The 19,830-nt window shown below is 42.0% G+C and overlaps 1 protein-coding gene across 1 annotated transcript in view; it reads right to left on the bottom strand.

Annotated features, from left to right (window-relative positions):
• Nucleotides 1–19,830, bottom strand: part of LOC111871979 — an 84,143-nt gene that overhangs the window by 23,015 nt on the left and 41,298 nt on the right. Inside the window, exons 3-6 of the mRNA XM_033754468.1 lie at nucleotides 10,598–10,877; nucleotides 6,315–6,495; nucleotides 3,015–3,318; nucleotides 1,399–1,490 (exon numbers count right to left, since the gene is read on the bottom strand). Coding sequence (XP_033610359.1) covers nucleotides 1,399–1,490; nucleotides 3,015–3,318; nucleotides 6,315–6,495; nucleotides 10,598–10,877 — 857 coding nt within the window. The remainder of the gene's footprint in view (nucleotides 1–1,398; nucleotides 1,491–3,014; nucleotides 3,319–6,314; nucleotides 6,496–10,597; nucleotides 10,878–19,830) is intronic.

Raw genomic sequence — 19,830 nt, 5'->3', positions numbered from 1 at the left:
AGGCTAACTTTCTTTAAGAGCACTTCTACAGCCACGAGGTGCAGGGAATTTTGTTTTCGTATTTAAAATTACATGTCGAATGTTCTGGGACGGGATGCAAACACCAACTTGATGCCAAGTTCTGCACAACAGTAAGTTATGGTGAATTGTACCCAGATTCACAACACAAGATATAAAAATATATTTCTCTTACAAACTTTGGTTACAATAAAACCTGACGATGAATCATTTTTACTGATTCTCTGCTCATAAATTCTGAATAAGAATTCATCACATTTGTTAATTATTTTGTCGGTGATGAATGTGGATGTGCAATAAGATGAAGATATATCCCGTGTCTGTGCAGAGTAAGAATATCTCCTACTGTTGAGGCGTCAAACCCAGAGCCGTCTATAGGACAATGTTCAAACTATTACACACCCTCAATCCAAGCCAGACGTAAGACTAGCTTATGTTTTAGTACTAACATGACGTTGAAATTAATACTGAGCCATAGACTTTCGAACTCGGTCCTATGCGTTATTCCATTATTCGTTATTCCGATTAATTACCTCTATCAACAATATGCAATAAAGGAACATAAAGTTAAATAACAGATATAAAACTTTGCGTTGTTACTGCTTCCATGAAATGAAAACAACTATTTTCGTTTATCAAACGACCTGATCAGAGAAACCAATATTTAGATAAAAATGAAATACACTTCCACAATAATAATAATTTTATAAACAGCAGTTATGTATTTTTTACTTGGAATTCGTATTACTTGAAGACCGAATAAAATGAATCCCTCGCCGATAAACCATGATGCCAATTCTACATGGCACTACCTGAGATCAGAGACAAAAGAGAAGGCCTCCAGCCAACAAGAAGTGATACTCCATACTTTGCATTGGGATTGCCTTAAGAATCTACCATGTGACTAAACGCCATAAGTGATCTAAATCTGTAAGCATTCCTTGCTTTGACCGAAGCTTTAACTTTACCTGTTTGTATAGGCCGATGAATGTGAAACTTGTTCTCGCATTTTAAAGGTGGCAAATGTTTGTTCCTAAGCTAGAGGACCTGACTGGAAACATACTGAGAGCATTTTTGGTCTCCAATGACCGTGTTTGGATGAGCAATTCAAGAAACATAAAATGGGTTGGGAGCACCTACATACCCGGGACATGAGAAACATAAACAGCATAACTGAAGAGAGACGCGACCTAAGAGACTTTGGCCTAGTTGCAGAACTGAGGAAAATGTCAAAATTAATCTTCATGAACCAAGTGTGAGGATGTGGGCTGAGGTTCGACGGCAAGGTCCTGTGAAAATGATGACATTCGGCCTCCACAGGCGGCGCTGAGCTCTGCTCTACGGAGTTAGTAATCACTTTCTGATTCAGGCAGTTCTCACCTTGGCATGTGAGTGTTATCTTGTCCCCAATCCTTGTTTTTTCGTTACGTAACTCCTGTTTGAACGCTGGAGGTGGTCCCATGGGTTTCATGCTGCAAGACAAAATATTTTGAGCATAAGTTTCGTTGTCTGTTACAGTATCATATGAAATTTCGAACCATGACTGAACAGAAAGCGTACAAACGGCTTAAATGAATCTCTTGAAGCACCCTCTCTGATCACATTAAAAATTATATAATTAGCATACAATTAAATACATTCGACTCCTAAGTAAACAGCTCATTGCCAAAAATGGTTCCACCATTATATGAAGATAGAAGAAAACAAATTTCATAAATATCCATTAAGTAAAGTGAAAAGTAGAAATATTAAAAAGTTAGCATCTAAATAGAGCCTATAAGCTTTGAAATCTGGTCCGTTTACAGGCCTAAGTCTAATCTATACGTGATGATAAATATTAATTATATACGTAGGCTTCACTATAAGCTCTGAAATCTGGTCCGTTTACAGGCCTAAGTCTAATCTATACGTGCTGATAAATATTAATTCTATACGTAGGCTTCACATAATAAAGAAAAGTAAAAAGTTAATAATTACCGTAAGGTTAATTCTGTTTGCATATATTTGACAACATTATTATTGTTTTTGTTTTTATTATTATTATTATTATTATTATTATTATTGTTACGCGTATTATTACGTGTTTCGAATAGATAATAAATTCAAGATTTCAACACAGTAGAAGCAAAGAGGAGATATGAAAGTGGAATAATAAACGGTGACCACAATTAGTCTACATGAGCATTATCTCAGAGGGAACTGTCCCGATAAGAACCGACATATGAGGCATTTCGCATTCGTGGTAACGTCTGTGGACACCCTTTCACTTCAGTGTAAACGTCAGTCATTTGATGAAAAAATAGAAGTTAACAAATTCGTATTCTTATGCTAATCGCGGAGAACTGAGTGTTAGCTGATGGGATTTTACGAAAACCAAACTTTGACTGTGACACCGAGGAGAAAAGATTCGAGACGAGGTTCCTGAAAATAACTGTCGGTTAAGTTAAAGAATATGACTGAAATTGGAGAAAAATTAAGAAAAAGTAAATGTTGAAATGTGAAGACGCAAATGTTTCCATGTTTATTTTTATTTATTTATTCGTTTCTTATTTACTGTACGCGGTAGCTTAGTTTCTTGAGGCACTATGCTACAAGCCGGAAGGTCGCGGGTTCGAGTCCCGAGGAGGTGATTTTTTTTTTCAATTGACCTAATCCTTCCAGCTACACTATGACTCTGGGGTCGACTCAGCCTATAACAGAAATGAGTATCAGGAATCTTCCTGGGGTGTACTCTTCAACTTCATCAATACCAAACAAGCACCAGGATATTTTACTTTCGCTAAATTTATTATATTGATGTGTGAAAGCTAGCCGGGAAAAAGAAAGAAAAGTGTTGAAGACAGACTGACCCTGGCTGGTTTAACCCTTGTTACGTGACAGTCCATATCAAATTATTAAGCTCAACCTGGCTTCGTACTGAAATCCCAGAAAATGAAGTCAGATGGGCAGGGGTTGTAGTTATAAGATTTGCTGTGCTATTACAGCTACTTCCTGACCTGTCAGCCGGTTTGAGTGAGCCCTCGCGGCTGCCCTTCCCCATGACGTGCACCCTGGAGGAGGAGTAGGCCTTGCCCATACAGTTGACAGCTTCGCATGTATAGGTGCCGAGGGATGTGGGGTCGTCAGGGTTGGCGGTCAAAGCGAATACGTCCCCCGCCTTGATCTCTTTGCCATCCTTGTACCAGCGCAGCACGGGGGTAGGTACGCCTACCACCTTGCACTCCAGGGACACGGTGCCCTGCTCCGTTAGCAGGGCCTGCAGCTCCTCCAAGAACTCGGGGGCCTTGTACGCCTTCGGAACTGAAAATGTAGGACATGTTTATGTTGCGTGAATAATATGGCATTTAATTCGGAACACAGAAACCGCACAAGACATGTGTGTGCGCGTGTTTGTAGACAAATGGGTCAATCATTCAGCATCATTACCCACAGCCGAAGTGGTGGCCGTCGTTTTATGGGTCTGTTTTAAGCCTGATTAGGACAGGCATGTGCCTATCCGCATTACTTGCACGCAGAATGCAGGAAAGTTGAAGGCGTTCATGTCAGCGGGAGGATAATGCTCAGCCGCTTCACTGAAAGGTCAAAAGCAGAGCTGGAGTGTGTGTTCTACAATGTGAGCATAGTGACGTCACCAGCTACGTGTATTGTCGTGATTATAGTGGGGACTTGGAACAACTAGCCAGAGAATATCTGCAGTGCTTGGTGTGGATGTGAGAGTTTTGGAGCCTTACGCTATTTCTTGAACTGCTCAGGTAGAAGAATTAAACGCCTCTCTCGTCAAGTCATACCGCGGAGATCCTAACTGCTAGGAGAATCGACGAATCTACAGCCTAAACACATTAGAAATAAAACATATAACGGACTGCAACAGCTGCTGTAAATGCTCTTTAGGTTGCTGTTGTTGTTATCGTCGTCGTGAGGAGAATGTGCAGCCCTTGGTGCAGACCGTCAACATCCGTAAAGGAGTGCGTGTATGCGTTATGTGCCGGACGGTTCTCGTCACGAGCTCCATATTCTTTTAATGCTTGCTTCTGTGCTTGACCTGTGCGATAAGCAGTGTGGGAGTCAAACTCCCGCACCCAAAAATAAAAAAACTACACCAAAGCAAAAAAAAAAAAACCGTGGCCTGTAGTCCTCAAGCGAATTATACCGACCGAGCGACCACCGCTTGTTGGTGAAGTTAGTGCCAACTTTAGTGGCCAGAGGGTGTTGTGTGGTCAGCGCAACGGATCCCCAAGGAGGTTAATCTCGGTTTTTCTAGACCGGAGCCGCTATTTGCTTCAAATAGCTCCTCAATTATCCTCACGAGGTTGCGTGGACCCCGTTCCAGCCCCTCTACTTCTCAGAAAATCTGGTAGCGGCGGAAATGAACCCGGAACCTCCGGATCTATAGCCAGAAAGTCTGACCACTAGACCACAGAGGCGGTGTCCCGGGCCTGTTAAAGTATAACTGTAAGACACGCAGTGAGCCGTGCGAATTCTTGTGTTGAAATGCCAAGTGAGAGATACTGTGCATATTGAGTTAACTAGGGTTCGGTTGGGGCACCACTGTGGAAAGCGGTTCTTCAAGAAACCTAAAAGGAGAAAAGTCCAGGGTCATTACTTGACTCCCCCCCCCAATATATATATATATATATATAATGGAAAGGCCGATGGCTTATTCAAGAGAAACTGGATGAAATCGGCGTTGCAGTTGAATATTCTACTTTGAAGTCCCTCAGTTGCCTTGCACAGAGGAAAGCGGAGTTTCAAGTCGTAAGTTTTCTCTGTTTATTAAGAATGAATTAAACGCATGAATGTACATTTCTTGGATATTCCAGCAACGTGTTCGTAAGAAAGTACAGCATTTCCAGCATCTGCTCTGCATTTGTTTCTTATGTGTACAATTTACGCTGCAGGTGTGTCGGTTTCTCCGGCAGCCCAAAACTCTGCGGCCCAGCTTGACGGAAGGGATGTATATTTTTCGATTTCAGCGGTTCAAAGAACTGAGTGAGGCTCTAAAATAACTTGCACTGTACCACTGCATTAACGCGCGTTAACATTAATTTACTGCTGCGAGCGGTCTGTGATGATCACGCAGCTACACGTGCACATATAAATGCGTTCTTTGAACACTGCATAAAATGAACGCATAAGGGTGAGAAAGAGAAGTAATTTCGGGAAGACATGAACGTTTCATAATCTATGAAGAAAGTCGTCTTCTGGGTTTTGGCGCCGTGTGTTTTTCGTTTTGGCCGACGTTTCTCCGAAATGTCGGCCAAAACGAAAAATACACGGCGCCAAAACCCAGAAGACGACTTTCTTCATAGTCATAGCCGTGAAAACCTCAGAACTTACGTTTCATAATCTAATTCACTGAAATGTGATATTTTGAGTTTGCTCTGAGAGTTGGTCCAAATTCATCAGAATTAAACTTGGGAAGACCTGAACAAACAGAACTGAGTATATTACATACAATTCAGATGTCATTCTTATCTACACATTTTATTGGAACAGTTTTCCATATTATATGTGATCAACTGAACACGAGAATAATGTCTCTAACATTAACGTATAATATTTGTATTGTAGTTCCTTTGAATTTTCACATTTTACTATAACATGTTTCGGGCCCCAACCGGCCATCGTCAGGTACTCCAACTCGCCAAAACTGTTACCTGCATTCAATATCAGTCATGCATTTCACGTGTAACTGCATTGTTCTATATTAATGTTGCGGTTACGATCCAGCTAACATTAATCAATTCACCATGCACTGTGGCTCACTTTCTATTGCCATTAACTAAAATTCCATTAAAACTGTTAAATTCAATTCAGTTTTAAATTTTAAAATTTTAAAATTTAATTGAATTTTAACAATTTTAATGGAATAACGTGGTTGCATTGTTGATGGAACTGTCATATAAATATTCTATGTGAATGTTATAGAAATGCAAGAGGAAGCTTAAATACAATATTGTAAATATGTATACATACAGTGTATTTTTGTATGATGTTTTCTCTGAAACAATATTTGATATAATAGACATATCTTGAGCAAACGATAACCAAAATAACAAGCGCATTTAAAAAGTGAGTCTAATCGAAGACAAAATGCTCGTACTTTCCCCACTTCTGTTTTATAGAAGCCACAATGTGGCCATAGAAATTATAGTTGAGAAAAACCTCGAAAATCCTGTATGGATAGTTGTTCTCCCGGATTCAAACTGAACTCGGGGCCGACAGAGTGCGAAGAAATAGCGAGGTTCGTTGGGAACGGAGAATGAAATACATACTCTTGCAACGTTCTGACTCACCCAACACGTTGAGGTTCGATGAGCAGGAGGTCCTTCCGCCAGCCCCCTCAGCCAAACAGGTCCAGCGCCCTCCATCCTCCACCATGACGGGAGCAACATCCACACAAAAGAAGTTGCCCTCGTGCACGAAGTGGAACCGCTCACCCTCCAGAAGCTGCTCTTCGTTCCTGTGCCATGACACCTGTGCCCACACAGAGACGCGGTAGCGCCTAAGTACACTGATTTGGCAAGGAATGGTCACAGTCAGTTCCTGGCGGTCTGTGTCGATACCCTCACATACTAATCGCGGAGCTCCCAGTAGTCACTGAAGGATGCGCAGAACAGTGTGCAGCTGCACGCATTATGAGCATATATAATTTTTACCGTCAATGCAACAATATTTTATTATTTATTTATTTATATAGCATGCACTATATGTTTCGACCTCAAACAGGTCATCTTCAGGTGCTGCAAATTTATCACGTAGCATTACCGAACTGCAACGTATGGTATGTGAGAAAATTGCAGCACCTGAAGATTATCCGTTTGAGGTAGTAACATGTAATGCGTGCAATATACGTAAATAAACAAATAAATAATAAAGTATTGTTGCGTTGACGGTAAAAATTATATATGTTCATTGTACATGCGCAACAGGATTCAATCCTTTAAAATGTACGTAAGTATTATGTTATGTGTCCTGAAGCCTGGATGGCGTAGCTTAGTCCTGTGCCTGCCTTTATTTCTTTGGAAAACAGAGAAGAATTTGTTGTTAAGTGTGTTCAATGATTTAAATAATAAACTAATGTTATCATGTTGTATCGACGGTGACAGAACAAATTGCTTAGGAGGTCATTTGAGACGAAGAGAGATGAATTCACGGCAGAATGGACACATTTATACAGTGAAGGCCTTCCTAATATGGGCTGGACGACTGAGGAATCGGGCTTTGATTCTCGGCAGAGGCAAGGATTTGCTGTACTCTACCGCCTCTGGGGTCCACGCAGCCTCCTATAAATGGGTGCCGGGGGCTGCTTCCCTGAGGATACTCTTTTCCCTATATCCTTATGAATACGAACCCAAGAACGTTGAGACGAACAGACAGTGTCGCCCGTCAGAAGAAAACAGAAATGCGTGTTGGTGCAAAATTTAGTTAGAAAACCTGGAGAGAAGATGCCAATTGAAAGAGTAAGGTGTGGACTAGTTTCGCCTAGCTAAGGATGTGCTCAGCTTATCAAGAAAGACTCTGATTCGCTGAATTAGTGATGTTATGCACGGAAGTTAATACCTCTCACTGTTAAACTGAATTCGCCTGTAACAACGGACGTCCCATCCTACAAGAGCTACGTTATTCTGTACTGATCGCCGTGAGAACCTCAACTCTTAAGGTTCGGCCACACAGAGCGCTACGTACGCTACGTACGCTATGTTCCCCATGTTAGTTGCGTCGCAGAATGTATACAGCGTACGTAGCGAACATAGCGTAGCGCTCTGTGTAGCCGAACCTTTACACAGTATACACGTATGTGTTTGTTATGTCCCTGCCACAATGACCATGAAATGCAGAAAGAGAAGAGTTACGGTGTAGACACGTATCTTCTGAGTTACCGGTTGTGCCGTGTGGTATGCTATTCGTAGCTGTCCTTCTTGTATGATAAAACTTTTTCAGAGTAATTCAGTGTATTCTGCGCCGCGTGTCCCAAGGGGGCCAAAGCTTTCTTGTGACATGTGACAAAAAGTACATACACAGTGTGTCCAGGTTCTGTTAGAACTGTGTTCATTAAAAATACAAGACGTGAATTATTTTCAAAATTTCACTCCTTTTATTCAAAATAGTCTCCTTCTGAATCAATACATAGCTGGAATCGAATGAAAAGTTTTCGAAAACGGTCACTGTACTTCTTTTGTGGAATCGCATTTAAAACTGCGGTACATTCCCTTTGGATGTCCTGGATGGTGTCGTGACGCTCTCCTTTCGTCGCCAACTTAACTTTTGGGAACAACCAGAAATCTGCTGGAGCCAAATCTGGCGAATGCGGAGGATGATCAAGGACTGTGATCCCTTTTCTGGCCAAAAAATCGCGCACGATCTTCGATTTGTGGGGTGGGGCATTATTGTGGAGGAGCTACCAGGAACCTTGCTCTCGATAGTTAGGTCTAATTTGAAGAATTCTCGCCCACAAACGATTGAGGACTCAGAATTCACTGTTTGACCTTCTGTCAGAAATTCCTTGTGAATGATTCCTTTGGAATCGAAGAAAACGGTTAGCAGTGTCTTTACTCAACTCTTTCGCATGCGCACTTTCTTTGGTTTCGGCTGGCTTCTTTGGGCTCAACCACGCTGCACTCTGCCGCTTTGTGAGAGGCTCATATTGTAAACACCATGTCTCGTCACCAGTAAGAATCGATTTTGTAAATTTTGTATTACTTTGGGCCGACCGTAACATGTCTTTGCAGTGTTCCACTCCGACATGTTTTTCATCGCCTGACAGCGTGTGCGGTATAAACCGCCCAAATCCTCGGTCAAAAATTGATGCACAATACTGTCTGGTATTCCTAAAAGCTCCTCGATGAGTCTTGCAGAAACACATCTGTCTGATGCAACGATTTCAGTCCGGTCACTTTTTTCACATTTTCTTCAGTGCGGCTTCTTTTCGACTTTGATGCACGTGGAGCGTCTTCAATGTCCTCCCTGCCGTCACGAAATACAGCATACCATCGAAAAATGTTCGAGCGACTCAAACAATCACTACCGTACACACTTTTCATCATTTCGTACGCTTCACCGGCTGTTTTGCCTAATTTCAAACAAAATTTGATGTTGGCTCTCTGTTCAACTGCCATTTTCCGACGAGCGTCAGAACAGTACTGTTTCATTCAAGGTCAGAACATATGATGCAGCGATGTTTGCACTTTGAAATTATAGACAGCCACAGTTGAAACTTCAAGAATCTTAACGTCACAACTCACCAACAGATGGCATTGCAGGGAAAAGAAAAAAGAGTCCTAACGGATCCTAGACACACCGAGTATAACCTGTCCATGTGCACTTAGAGAAGGGCTGCCATATCTCGGCCTCTCTTCTACTGGGCCGTATTGTTCTCTGTCGACGTTCCGAGAAACACGACCAAACTCAACAGCGAACAGAGTAGTGGCCTATTTCCTTCTGGCAAAACTATAAAAAGATTCTCTGACATTTATGGATAAATACTGGTTCGTTTATCAGTACTGAAAATTACTGGATGACTCAGCTACGTCTGTTGAGACCATAAGATATTTAGGGAACTCGCTCTGCTGCTGTCTACAGATGAATGATTGTCGTTATGCAGGCAGTTTTTTCATTCATTCATCCTTTCATGAATGTGCTCTACAGTCCTCTGTTGGGCCCTGGCCTCTACTTCAGTTTCGTAATATTTTTTCACAGGCAGTAGGACTCCTTGGACGAGTGAAGCAAATTTTTACTGATTTTAATTTCAGTAGGTGCCTATACAGTGCCAGGCTTTGCGTCATGCTCGTATGGATTATTCTTCATAAATGTAGATAAGGAAGGAAGAAAAGGTAGAAATAAAACATTAACTTAAGCCTGAAGAAGGCAGTAATGATCATATTTTAAAACAGGAAGCCCGTGCAGCGACGCTTCCACGAGCATCGCTCGTTATGGTTTTCGGCAGTAAGGGTTGAAAACGAAAGTTTCGGCTTAATGTAATTCAAACTACCTGAATATATGGAACAAAGATTTTCTTGAGAAACTAACAGTCGCTCAGTTGATCAAACAATATCCCGTCGTTTGTGGAATCTTTAAGTTTCAGAGGAGCTCTATCTACGCGCTCACAACTTATTTCTTTAAGATCCATTTCAATATTTCCCTCATATCTAAGCCTACGTCTTCCAACAGATCTCTTCTGGCCAAAACTTTGTGATCATTTCTCACCCCTCCCATGCGTGCTACAATTCCATATGAGTATTTCAGCTCATTCCTGCCCGAAAAGGATATATGTGTTTTCATATTCGTGTGTAGTAAGAGTTATGTTCTTGTGTATAGTATGTCGTGTGTACACTATATGAAAGATGGTGTATATATACACACACACACACGTGTGTGTACGTACACATGAGCTCTTTTACAAGCGCGCTTTCAAGCGGAAGTCACCCGTACCTACCGCCAAGGAGAGCCGATCCATAACATGTAACATTGGGCCATACAGAGATCTCACATACGAGTATATACATATCACACCCAGATACGCCGTCTTATATTGCACATGTGCTCTCACCTGAGTGTCTCCAACTGAACGTATGCTCACCTTCACTTCAGAAGAACTGCGAATCTCGACCAGGAACCGGGTGCGAGTGCCCACCTTCACCGCTAGGTCACTGAGTCTCCTGAGGAACACGGGGACATCTGGTCCGGCATCTTCAACTTTGATTTGAAAAGCACGACGAGCCTCCCCTGCCGAATTCTTTGCTGTCAGAGTATAATGGCCGACGTCGTTCCTCGTCACGTGGTGCAGGTTCAACAACACTGTATTATTGTTCTCCGACACCCGGTAGCGCTCACCCGCCAGCTCCTGGTCGCCGCGCCTCCTGTGGGCATACCGGAAGTCAGTGAGACACGGTACGCTCTTAGAGCATGTTCACTTATCAGTAGCTCAGGTGTCGCCAACTGTTTCAGGTGATGGGCAACTAGGAGCATTAGCCCATATGATGTGAATGTAGCGACAAGAAAATAAAAAGGGAAGCGAAATCATCAAAGATGAACAGCTTTGAATCCTGTGTTTTAAAAACAAGATATTTTCCAAAATAATAGCCTGTTAGCCTCACATGAAATGTCACCATTATTTACGTCCGAAACAATTAATTTTATACACGAACTCAATCTAAACATTTGGAAATCCTTAAAACTGGACGAAAATTCGGTCAACTGAACGGATATCACTATGTAATCTGCGATTATATGTGAACAATTTTAAAATTCTAACAGGCGTCTGAACAACCTCATAACCAATTGGTACCGGGGGCTCTTCCACCGGGGGTAAAGCGGTAGGGCCATGAAGCTGACCACTCACATCCAACTAGTGCCGAGGTCTAGAAAATTTGGATCTATACATCCACTCCCTCGTACGTCTTCATGGCGTAATGCTTAATTTGTTAAGCACAGGGAAAACTTTACGTTTTTACCTTTACCCAACATATATACTGTCATGTTTAATGCGTAAACTATTGCTGCAAGTACTTGTAATATTCTCTATGATCATTCATGAATGGATATAGAAGGAGCAATCGAGGAAATTTCTGCTATATGTCAATTTTCCAGACCTACAGGCCATAACAAACAAATACTTCTATGCATGAAGTCAGTTACAATGAAAAAGCCACTTCCTGGAATGCTGTATTAATTTTACCGATGGCTGTAAATAACGTCCAATAAAACAAATTATGGCCCTTCCCATACTTCTGATAACCTATAGATTAACAGGAAGGTGTCACCGTCACCGTTTTCGGCTTTGGCACGGATTGAGACTTCAGCTGGTACCGGACTCACAAAACTCTTGATACTTCAGAAGGTCACAGAGTTCGCGTTTCGTTGTCACCACGAATTTTCATCCCAAATGCCGAACAGTACGGCACCTAGAGAATGCAGACTCCAAGAATTTAGAACGCTGTACTTTCTTTCCGATACCGCTTAATAACAATTAATTTCTCTTTGGAAATAAACAAACCCTACATTCACACAGCCGTCTCAGACCAAATGAGTGGATGCCGTTTCTATCGCGCTCAACTAAACAATATACAAGCCAACAAGAAAAAAAAACTCTCAAAACATGTGCAGCAGAATATACATATCTCATTAAGTAACGGGGGGCACGCGGTAGCGTAGTAGCGTATGCTACAAGCCAGAAAGACGCGGGTTCGAGTCCCGATGAGGTGGATTTTTTTCATTTGACCTAATCCTTCCAGCCGCACTATGGCCCTGGAGTCGACTCAGTCTCTAAGATAAATGAGTACCAGGAATCTTCCTGGGGGGTAAAGGGCGGCCGGCGCGTAAGGCTAACAGCCTCACCGCCATCTGCGAACCGATTTTCTAGAAGATGTTTGAACCTCGACGTCTCACAATCCTGTGGGCCTCCATGGCCTGTTACAGGGCTAACTTCACCTTTTCCCATTAAGTAAAGAGGATGGTTGGCACAGTTCTTATTTATAAGCAACTTCTATGTAAATTTGGCAGCATCAGTGTAGGGTTCGCCACCTCTGCCGAGGCAGTGTCAGTGAGTTTCCTGTCTACAGCAGCTGCAGAATTCAATTTACATCGAATTCCTGTGTGCTTTGGTGTACTCAAGTGCATTTCTGACACTCTTCTAATCCCTTTCTGGAGTGGAAGCTGCGAGATCGTCCTAATAAAGTGTAGGGAAGTAATTTCGAGTTTTCGGTTTAAAAGAAATATATACCCAGAAATGTTTATGTGGACAGAAATCGCACAATATTCATGGAAGCTGGTAGTCATTCATCTAGTCAAGGAATCCTCAGTCTATTATGGAACCCGAAGATTTGTTCCTCGTTCAGAAAGGCTTGTCCCTACATTGAAGCAAATTAATCGAGACCGCCCTCTGCTACTCTTTTTAAGATCTATTTCATATTAACCTGTAACCTACCAGGTTTACTAATTTCATGTAAAGTTTCCTTTTGCAAATATGTTCTCTCCATAATTTTACGTTCAAATTTAAAAGACTAAACAATCTATGTAAGATTTCAGGTGGTGACTATGAAGAATGCCATCTTCTGGGAGTCTTTTTAAATGGGGCAGTCTGCAGCCACCTGCTCACGCTGGTTCCTCGCTCGTGGATTTTTCTACATTGAATATGAAAGCAATACTTTCCTCCGAAACGTCGGCTCACACAAGACCTTAGTGACCCCACATCCCAGAAGACAGAATTTCTCAATAAAGAATCTACTATTTCAGAAGAGCTATTTCTGTATTATCACTTTTACCTTCTTTCTGAGCATTTTCATTCAGAAAATTAGGTCACAAGCAATCTCATAGCATAATGCACCTCATCATGCTCCTAACCAAATCTACCTCGCTAACCACTTTAACATTGAAACTGCGGATTCCTTGCACAGATTGTATATGTGAGTTTCGCAAGATTCTCATATTGAACAGCTTGGCTCTTGTAATACAGACTCGGTGTATTTTCTATGAGTTGGGGACTGTGTTTAAGTATTATTGAGCTAGTTTTCATGCTTCATAGGATTACGCTTGAAATTCTCACTCATGGAGCTGAGCCCTTCTTGAAAAACCATCAGTTGTGCAGCTACTCAAGAACTTCCCAGCATTTTATGGAACTCGAAGGTTCATTACCGTCTTCACAAGAGCCCTCCACTGGTCCCTATCCTAAGCCAGATCAATCCAATCCGTACCATCCCATCCAATCCTATCTCTCTAAGATCCATTTTAATATTGTCCACCCACGTCTTGGTCTTCCAAGAGGTATATTTCTTCTGCCTTTCCCACAAATATCCCACATGCATTCCTCTTCTCCCCAACTCGTTCTTCTAAATATTACATAAAAGTTAGTATATACTTTCCTACCCTATATAAAAGAAACTCCGTCTCGATTATACAGACTGACCTGTTGGTACCGTCTAGGGAAATTATCACTATTTACTCTCATAAACGTACGACCCCCCCCCCCAAAAAAAGAAAAATAAACTGTGATGACGGAATGCAGTGTTCTTAAATCTTAAAGCAAATGGCATGCACAACAGGGGATCCTCATATCCGAGTCTTCAACAGCAATTTCTCCGCACACATATGGCGACAGATTATTCGGGAACTATACGCAAAAATTATCAGCAATTCCGAGGTTCGACGCACGGGCTACGAATATCCCAACAGAAAACTCTTTCTATCCATCACACATGCGCCAATTTGGGCCAATCTCAAGCGCATCTCCAGCCATGCATCCAGCCGAAAGTTTATTGCCCCTGTTACAATCATGAGTGGAAAGCGTAGTTGTAGCCCTACAGTCTCTAAAAGAAAGCGTACCAGTTTAATAAAGTGTTATCATTAGTTTAAAATGGATGTTGGGGTTAAATTATGGGTCTCTGGGAAACGATTCCTTGTTAAACATGTCGCGGATGGCAAGCAACCGTCTCCAGATAAAGGCTCAGCTATGGTGCTCTCAGATATTCCGTCCTTACTAAAGCCCATTTACATTATTTCTTATGGGCGTAAATTCCCTGCTTAAAGTGTCAGTTTTCCTGTCTCAATTATCCACGGATAACGAGGGCCCCCTGCATACAATAACTACTTTGCTTTCGAAACCAAGTACGATGAAATCAGTCAGTAAGTGATTCGTGTTACCATGCTTCGCATAAAGTCATTTATAACTGTCGACGCTGCCAAACTTCTCCCATCAGATCTCATGCAGTGCACTCCCACTAAACCTGTTTGTACGTATTTTACGCTTTACTTGTAAGAACTGAGGGTTTCACGGCGGTGACTATGGGTTGTGGCGCCGTGTAGATATTGTGCTAACCGACGTTTCGGAGGAACGTATCGCCTCCATCTTCAGGGTATAAGAAATCCGCGAGCGAGGAACCAGCGTAAGCAAGTGGCTGCAGCTTTACTTGTATTTTGCTGCTGATTTCACTGAACGTGCTACACAGAAATTCAGGCGTCCCAAGTTCCAGATCTCAAGGCCATTTTCCGTAAAGTTGGCAGTACTAGTATAACAAAGAATCCGTTCAAGACAAGGCCATTTGTAACACCTCGTAATATATTAGGTCTTACCGCCCCGTCCACCCTTCAAGCCGGAGGATTACGCACTGTTAGCTCTCCGCCTCTTCCTTCTGTATCTGGTGGCTATTTCGTACACCTGGAACCTAAGAATGTACTGACCACTTAACACGGAGGAGTTTCCAGACAAATCCAAATTGCAAGGTTTCCAAATGACACCATTTTAAACACTAACCAGTGTTCGAGAAGCTGATACTCTTTGGTTGCTTGGGAAATGACGAGTCTTATATGTGGCCCCATGGTTTATTATCGTGCTCACATAGCCCACTACCGGACCCTGAGCCATGTGAATCCAGTCCACACTCTCAAACCGACATTGCCCCTGTTCAAATCTCGGCCAGGACACCGACTATCTTTTAGTTTTCGTGGTCTCTCCCAGTTCCTACACGCAAAGTCCAGGATAGTGCCTTAAATTAAGCCGTGCAAGTTTCTTTCAGGTGGCTTATCATTAATTATTTATTATTAACTGATCATTCGACGAGTTACTGATAGCGTCGTTAAATCAACTACGAACTACTACCGCACACTCACAACCCATTTGAAGTTTAAAATAAACCCCTTACAAAACACGAAACGTTTATGAGAGGTCACAGAGCGCGACACAATAACAGCAGCAGGACTACTGTCAGAAGTTCGCGCCCCGCCATATCTAAATGCAAAACTGCCCACTAAGTATTCTTGGGGCTACGAGCTTACATAAACTGTATCTAGTTGTTATTTAACCATTTATGGTACAGTGGTTACAATATGTACCATCTACTTTAACATACTAAACTCTACATTCTGCCCACAAAACGCACTGTATGGTTCTCACAATAAACAGCAATTATTTCCCTTAGCAGCATTACCCGGTTGGTCTCGACAGCGAAGTAATGTGGGTTGATAAATATTTATTATTTTCTGCTTTCACTGATCAGACCTTCGTGTCTGTCTTGTTTCAAAACGAATTCGGAGGTGATTAATTATTCTGACAAACGATACAACTTCTTGGGCGGAATACGAGCCGGTCGCAAGGCTTCTATCATCATAAAGTACGCTTATTAAGCGGAGAACGTAAGGCAAATTTGTGCCCTTGGTAAAAAAAAAATAGGGCAAAGTTATTCCTGTAACAGACCGTGAAGGCCTACAGGATTGTGAGACGCTGAGACTCCCACCTCTTCTAGACTAACGGCTCACAGACGACGGTGAGTTTGTCAGCCCCACGCGCTGGCCACCTTTTACCCCCAAGGAAAATTCCTGGTACTCATTCCTGCCAGAGGCTGAGCCGACCGCAGGGCCATAATACGACTGAAAGGATTAGGTCAACTGAAAAAGCCAATTACCTCATCGGTAAACGAACCCGCGACCTTCCGGCTTGTAGCACAGTGCCTCAACCAACTACGGCACCGCGTGGCATTGTGTTTAATTAATTAAGCACCAATCCATGGCGACATACTGCGGGAACGGAATTAGTAGAGGAACACTGACAAATTTACATGCCTGAGGAATTCGTACAGATCATAGTTTCCGAGGCACTGAAACTGTCATTCTGTATGTATGTGAAACGGCAGGAATTAAATGCTTAAGTACGTTAAACAGATAATGATGCCACATTTCGCCTTGTTTTTGAATATTACCACCTTCGACTTTAACAAGAGTGGACCAATGATACTTTCCCTCTACATTGAAAATGTTGTAACCTAAGAATAAAATGTGGGTGGAATATTATAACACTGCGGTATGCATATTTTGAGAACCCACCTCACATCTATACCTATCGCTGTGGAGCTAATGAATGACACAGACACACCTCATAGAGGCGGCATCATTTGACTGTATTCCGTCAAACGCACAGCATACGAAAATCGTATTCCAATCACGTTTATGATATTCATGGCTTAGTTAACGACTCTGTTAAGAGCTGGGTCCATACATCGTCGAATGGCAAGATTTTTTTTCTTTCCTTGGCACTACAGCCTCAGTGGGCCTAGGCCTACCTCCATGAACTTCTCCGTTCCCTTCGGTTTTTCTAGATCTTACACATACGGTAGGACTCATTGGGCGGGTGATCAGCTCGTCGCAAGGCCTCTACGTGTACACAAATAAAGAAAAACGCCCACAAACTACATATCCATGCCCTGAATGGGATTCGAACCCACGATCCCGGTTTCCAAGCGAGCGAAGACAGTGCATGCCTTAGACCGCTCGACTACCGTGACCGGCTGCAAGATTATTAGTAAACAATAAATTGGAGAGGACGTGGACGAAAGTGTTGTTCCAGAATTCTCCTGGAAAAACTGGCAGACCACTGCGAAGAACTAGGTCGTGGCCGAGATAAGAATCGGACACCTCCCGAGTATACAGCAACATTTCCCGCTTCGTCTAGCTCGTTCGGTGTTTCAGCTGCTTCAACTTGCATGTCATGCACCTTTCCTCGTTTAACTATGCGTTCAATAAGAACTTGGTCTTGATGAAAAGTTATGTTTATATTTTACCTACACGAACCAATATCTGTGGTATTGTCCATGTTTTAAGAGACAAGTAAACTTCTATAACAAATATTAATTGTTGCTAGAATGAATATACGGACGAGCATCTTACAGCTAGAACAAACTCTCAGTTTTCCAGTCTGCTGTGCCTTCGTTAGCTGTTGCTGAGTAATGTTTCGGGCAATAGAAATTCCTCCGCTTCTGTTCTGTCTTCTCGTCGTATTGCTTAGGCCTCCGGTTGGTCAATGCTGTATGTAACTTAGGCGCTGACCGGAAAGGAATCACCGGCGTCTACAGTTCCATTAAAGTTTCGTACCATTCTGTTTATACGAAAACCTGATTACTGATCCGTTGCGTAGCAGCGGATGGTTCCTAGACTCCGAATGACGGCTAGCGTCTCGGAAGTCCATATCTTTATACGTTGTCGCTAATGGCGCGCGAACCAAAGGGCGTTGGAGCTGCCGTGGCCCGCGCTGATCTGCCAGCGCTTGATTCAATGTGGGTGGCTGCCACAAATCTATTACATTATAACTTTCACTGTAGAAACACATGCTTTCATTTTATATACGCCATGCAGAATATATATACAAAAAAATGCAACAGCTTATACTGAAGTGTCAATGCCAGGAATATGAGATGACCTTAACACAGGCATAAAATTACCGCAATGCAGGATCTACGTATTTTGGTTTCAAAGTCATGAGTGTGTGTACTTAATACCAGTGCTAGTTATCCTTACAACAGGGAAGAAGATGGCCTACGCTTGGACAGCATTAGGAATCGTTAATTGCATTTGTACGTCCATGTGAATAAATATTGAAACTCATTTGTTTTTAAGGATGTGCTAGCAAAACCAATATTTCCATAATCCAAAGATGTCAGTCAAAGATACTACGTATGATTACTAACGTCCCATTGTATGTTTCCAATATAACACTCCATGAAGACCTGAAAGTGCCGCTAGTGAAGGAAGTCATAAAAGGGAAAAGCACAAGATACCTCAACAAAACAGAAGGACATGAGAACGTACTAATGCAACCGCTACTGGAACCGCACAATGTACAAGCCTAGAAAGGAACTGGCCAGCCGACCCGAGAGAGGGTTAGCGAGGACTTATCTCCGGATAAGCCCTCTCCACGTCACGAAGAATACTACAGCTAATTAGCTTATAGAATCAAATGTAATTCTGACTGCTAATACACGTATTATTTAAGTAAAAAAATTGTTTTTAAGAACGGAGACCAAAACAATTCGGAAGATAATGAACAATTTTGTTCAGGATGCGGTGTTCCACACGGCAGTTCGATACGTTACATTCTGAATATACGAAACATAATTAAATATCAATGTATGCACATCATGTAGGATCTGATCTCGCATAATATAATGTTTAACATTGTGGTGTCTCACCCCAACAATTTTTTTTCAACATTTCCACCAGAACATGACCTCCAAAACTGCATCACTTGCACATTAAGATCAACATTTCTCTCACACATGGAGGCTATTTTATAACATATTGATACCGATGTGTAGAAATGTCAACAGTTCTTATCGGGTTAACAGAAATTTGGTATCTGAAAAGCTCTTACAGCGTACAACAGTTATAATCGAATACGAACAACATGAAACATGAAAATAAAATAAATATTTATAGAGGATGTACGTGTATGATATATTGCGATGGTATGGCTACAGGGAAGAGGTAAACAGGATGCAGCAAGTACTGCAGTTCACTGAAGGCAACTGCAAAAACATGGAAGATGCAGTGATTACGAGGGCTTTGTAAAACAATCGAAGAAGTCTGCCACTAGATCCTGTCCTGAGCCAGCTGAATCCAGCACACTTTCTAGCGCCATAATTATTTTGTCACCTATCCCATCTACACCTAATTTCTCCAAGTGGCCTCTTTCATTAAGATTTTCCGTCCCAAATTATCTCAACATTTCTTAAGTTCTCGTGTGCTACAAATTATATCCACCACAATCTCCCTGGACTGTCGCCGCTGAAACGTCCGGTAACAATCTGCCACTCTCAACGAACTTCGAGGAATAAGAGACAGATTCCACGTCATGTTCGGCTTACTGGTCTTGGGGGCCGTTGACACAACAATAATTTGGTTGATTATAGTTTTATAAACGATTGAAACATAAATATAATATAGCAATTAATTTACGAGTATCATAACTGTCATACTACATGTTTCGGTCTGGAGACAAACATCAGACGTGTGCGCATATATATATATATATATATATATATATATATATAT

Source organism: Cryptotermes secundus, unplaced genomic scaffold (assembly GCF_002891405.2).
Source record: "Cryptotermes secundus unplaced genomic scaffold, Csec_1.0 scaffold2529, whole genome shotgun sequence".
Lineage (NCBI taxonomy): Eukaryota > Metazoa > Arthropoda > Insecta > Blattodea > Kalotermitidae > Cryptotermes > Cryptotermes secundus.
The sequence above is the reverse complement of the archived record's forward strand: the minus strand, read 5'-3'. Positions and strand labels throughout refer to the sequence as shown.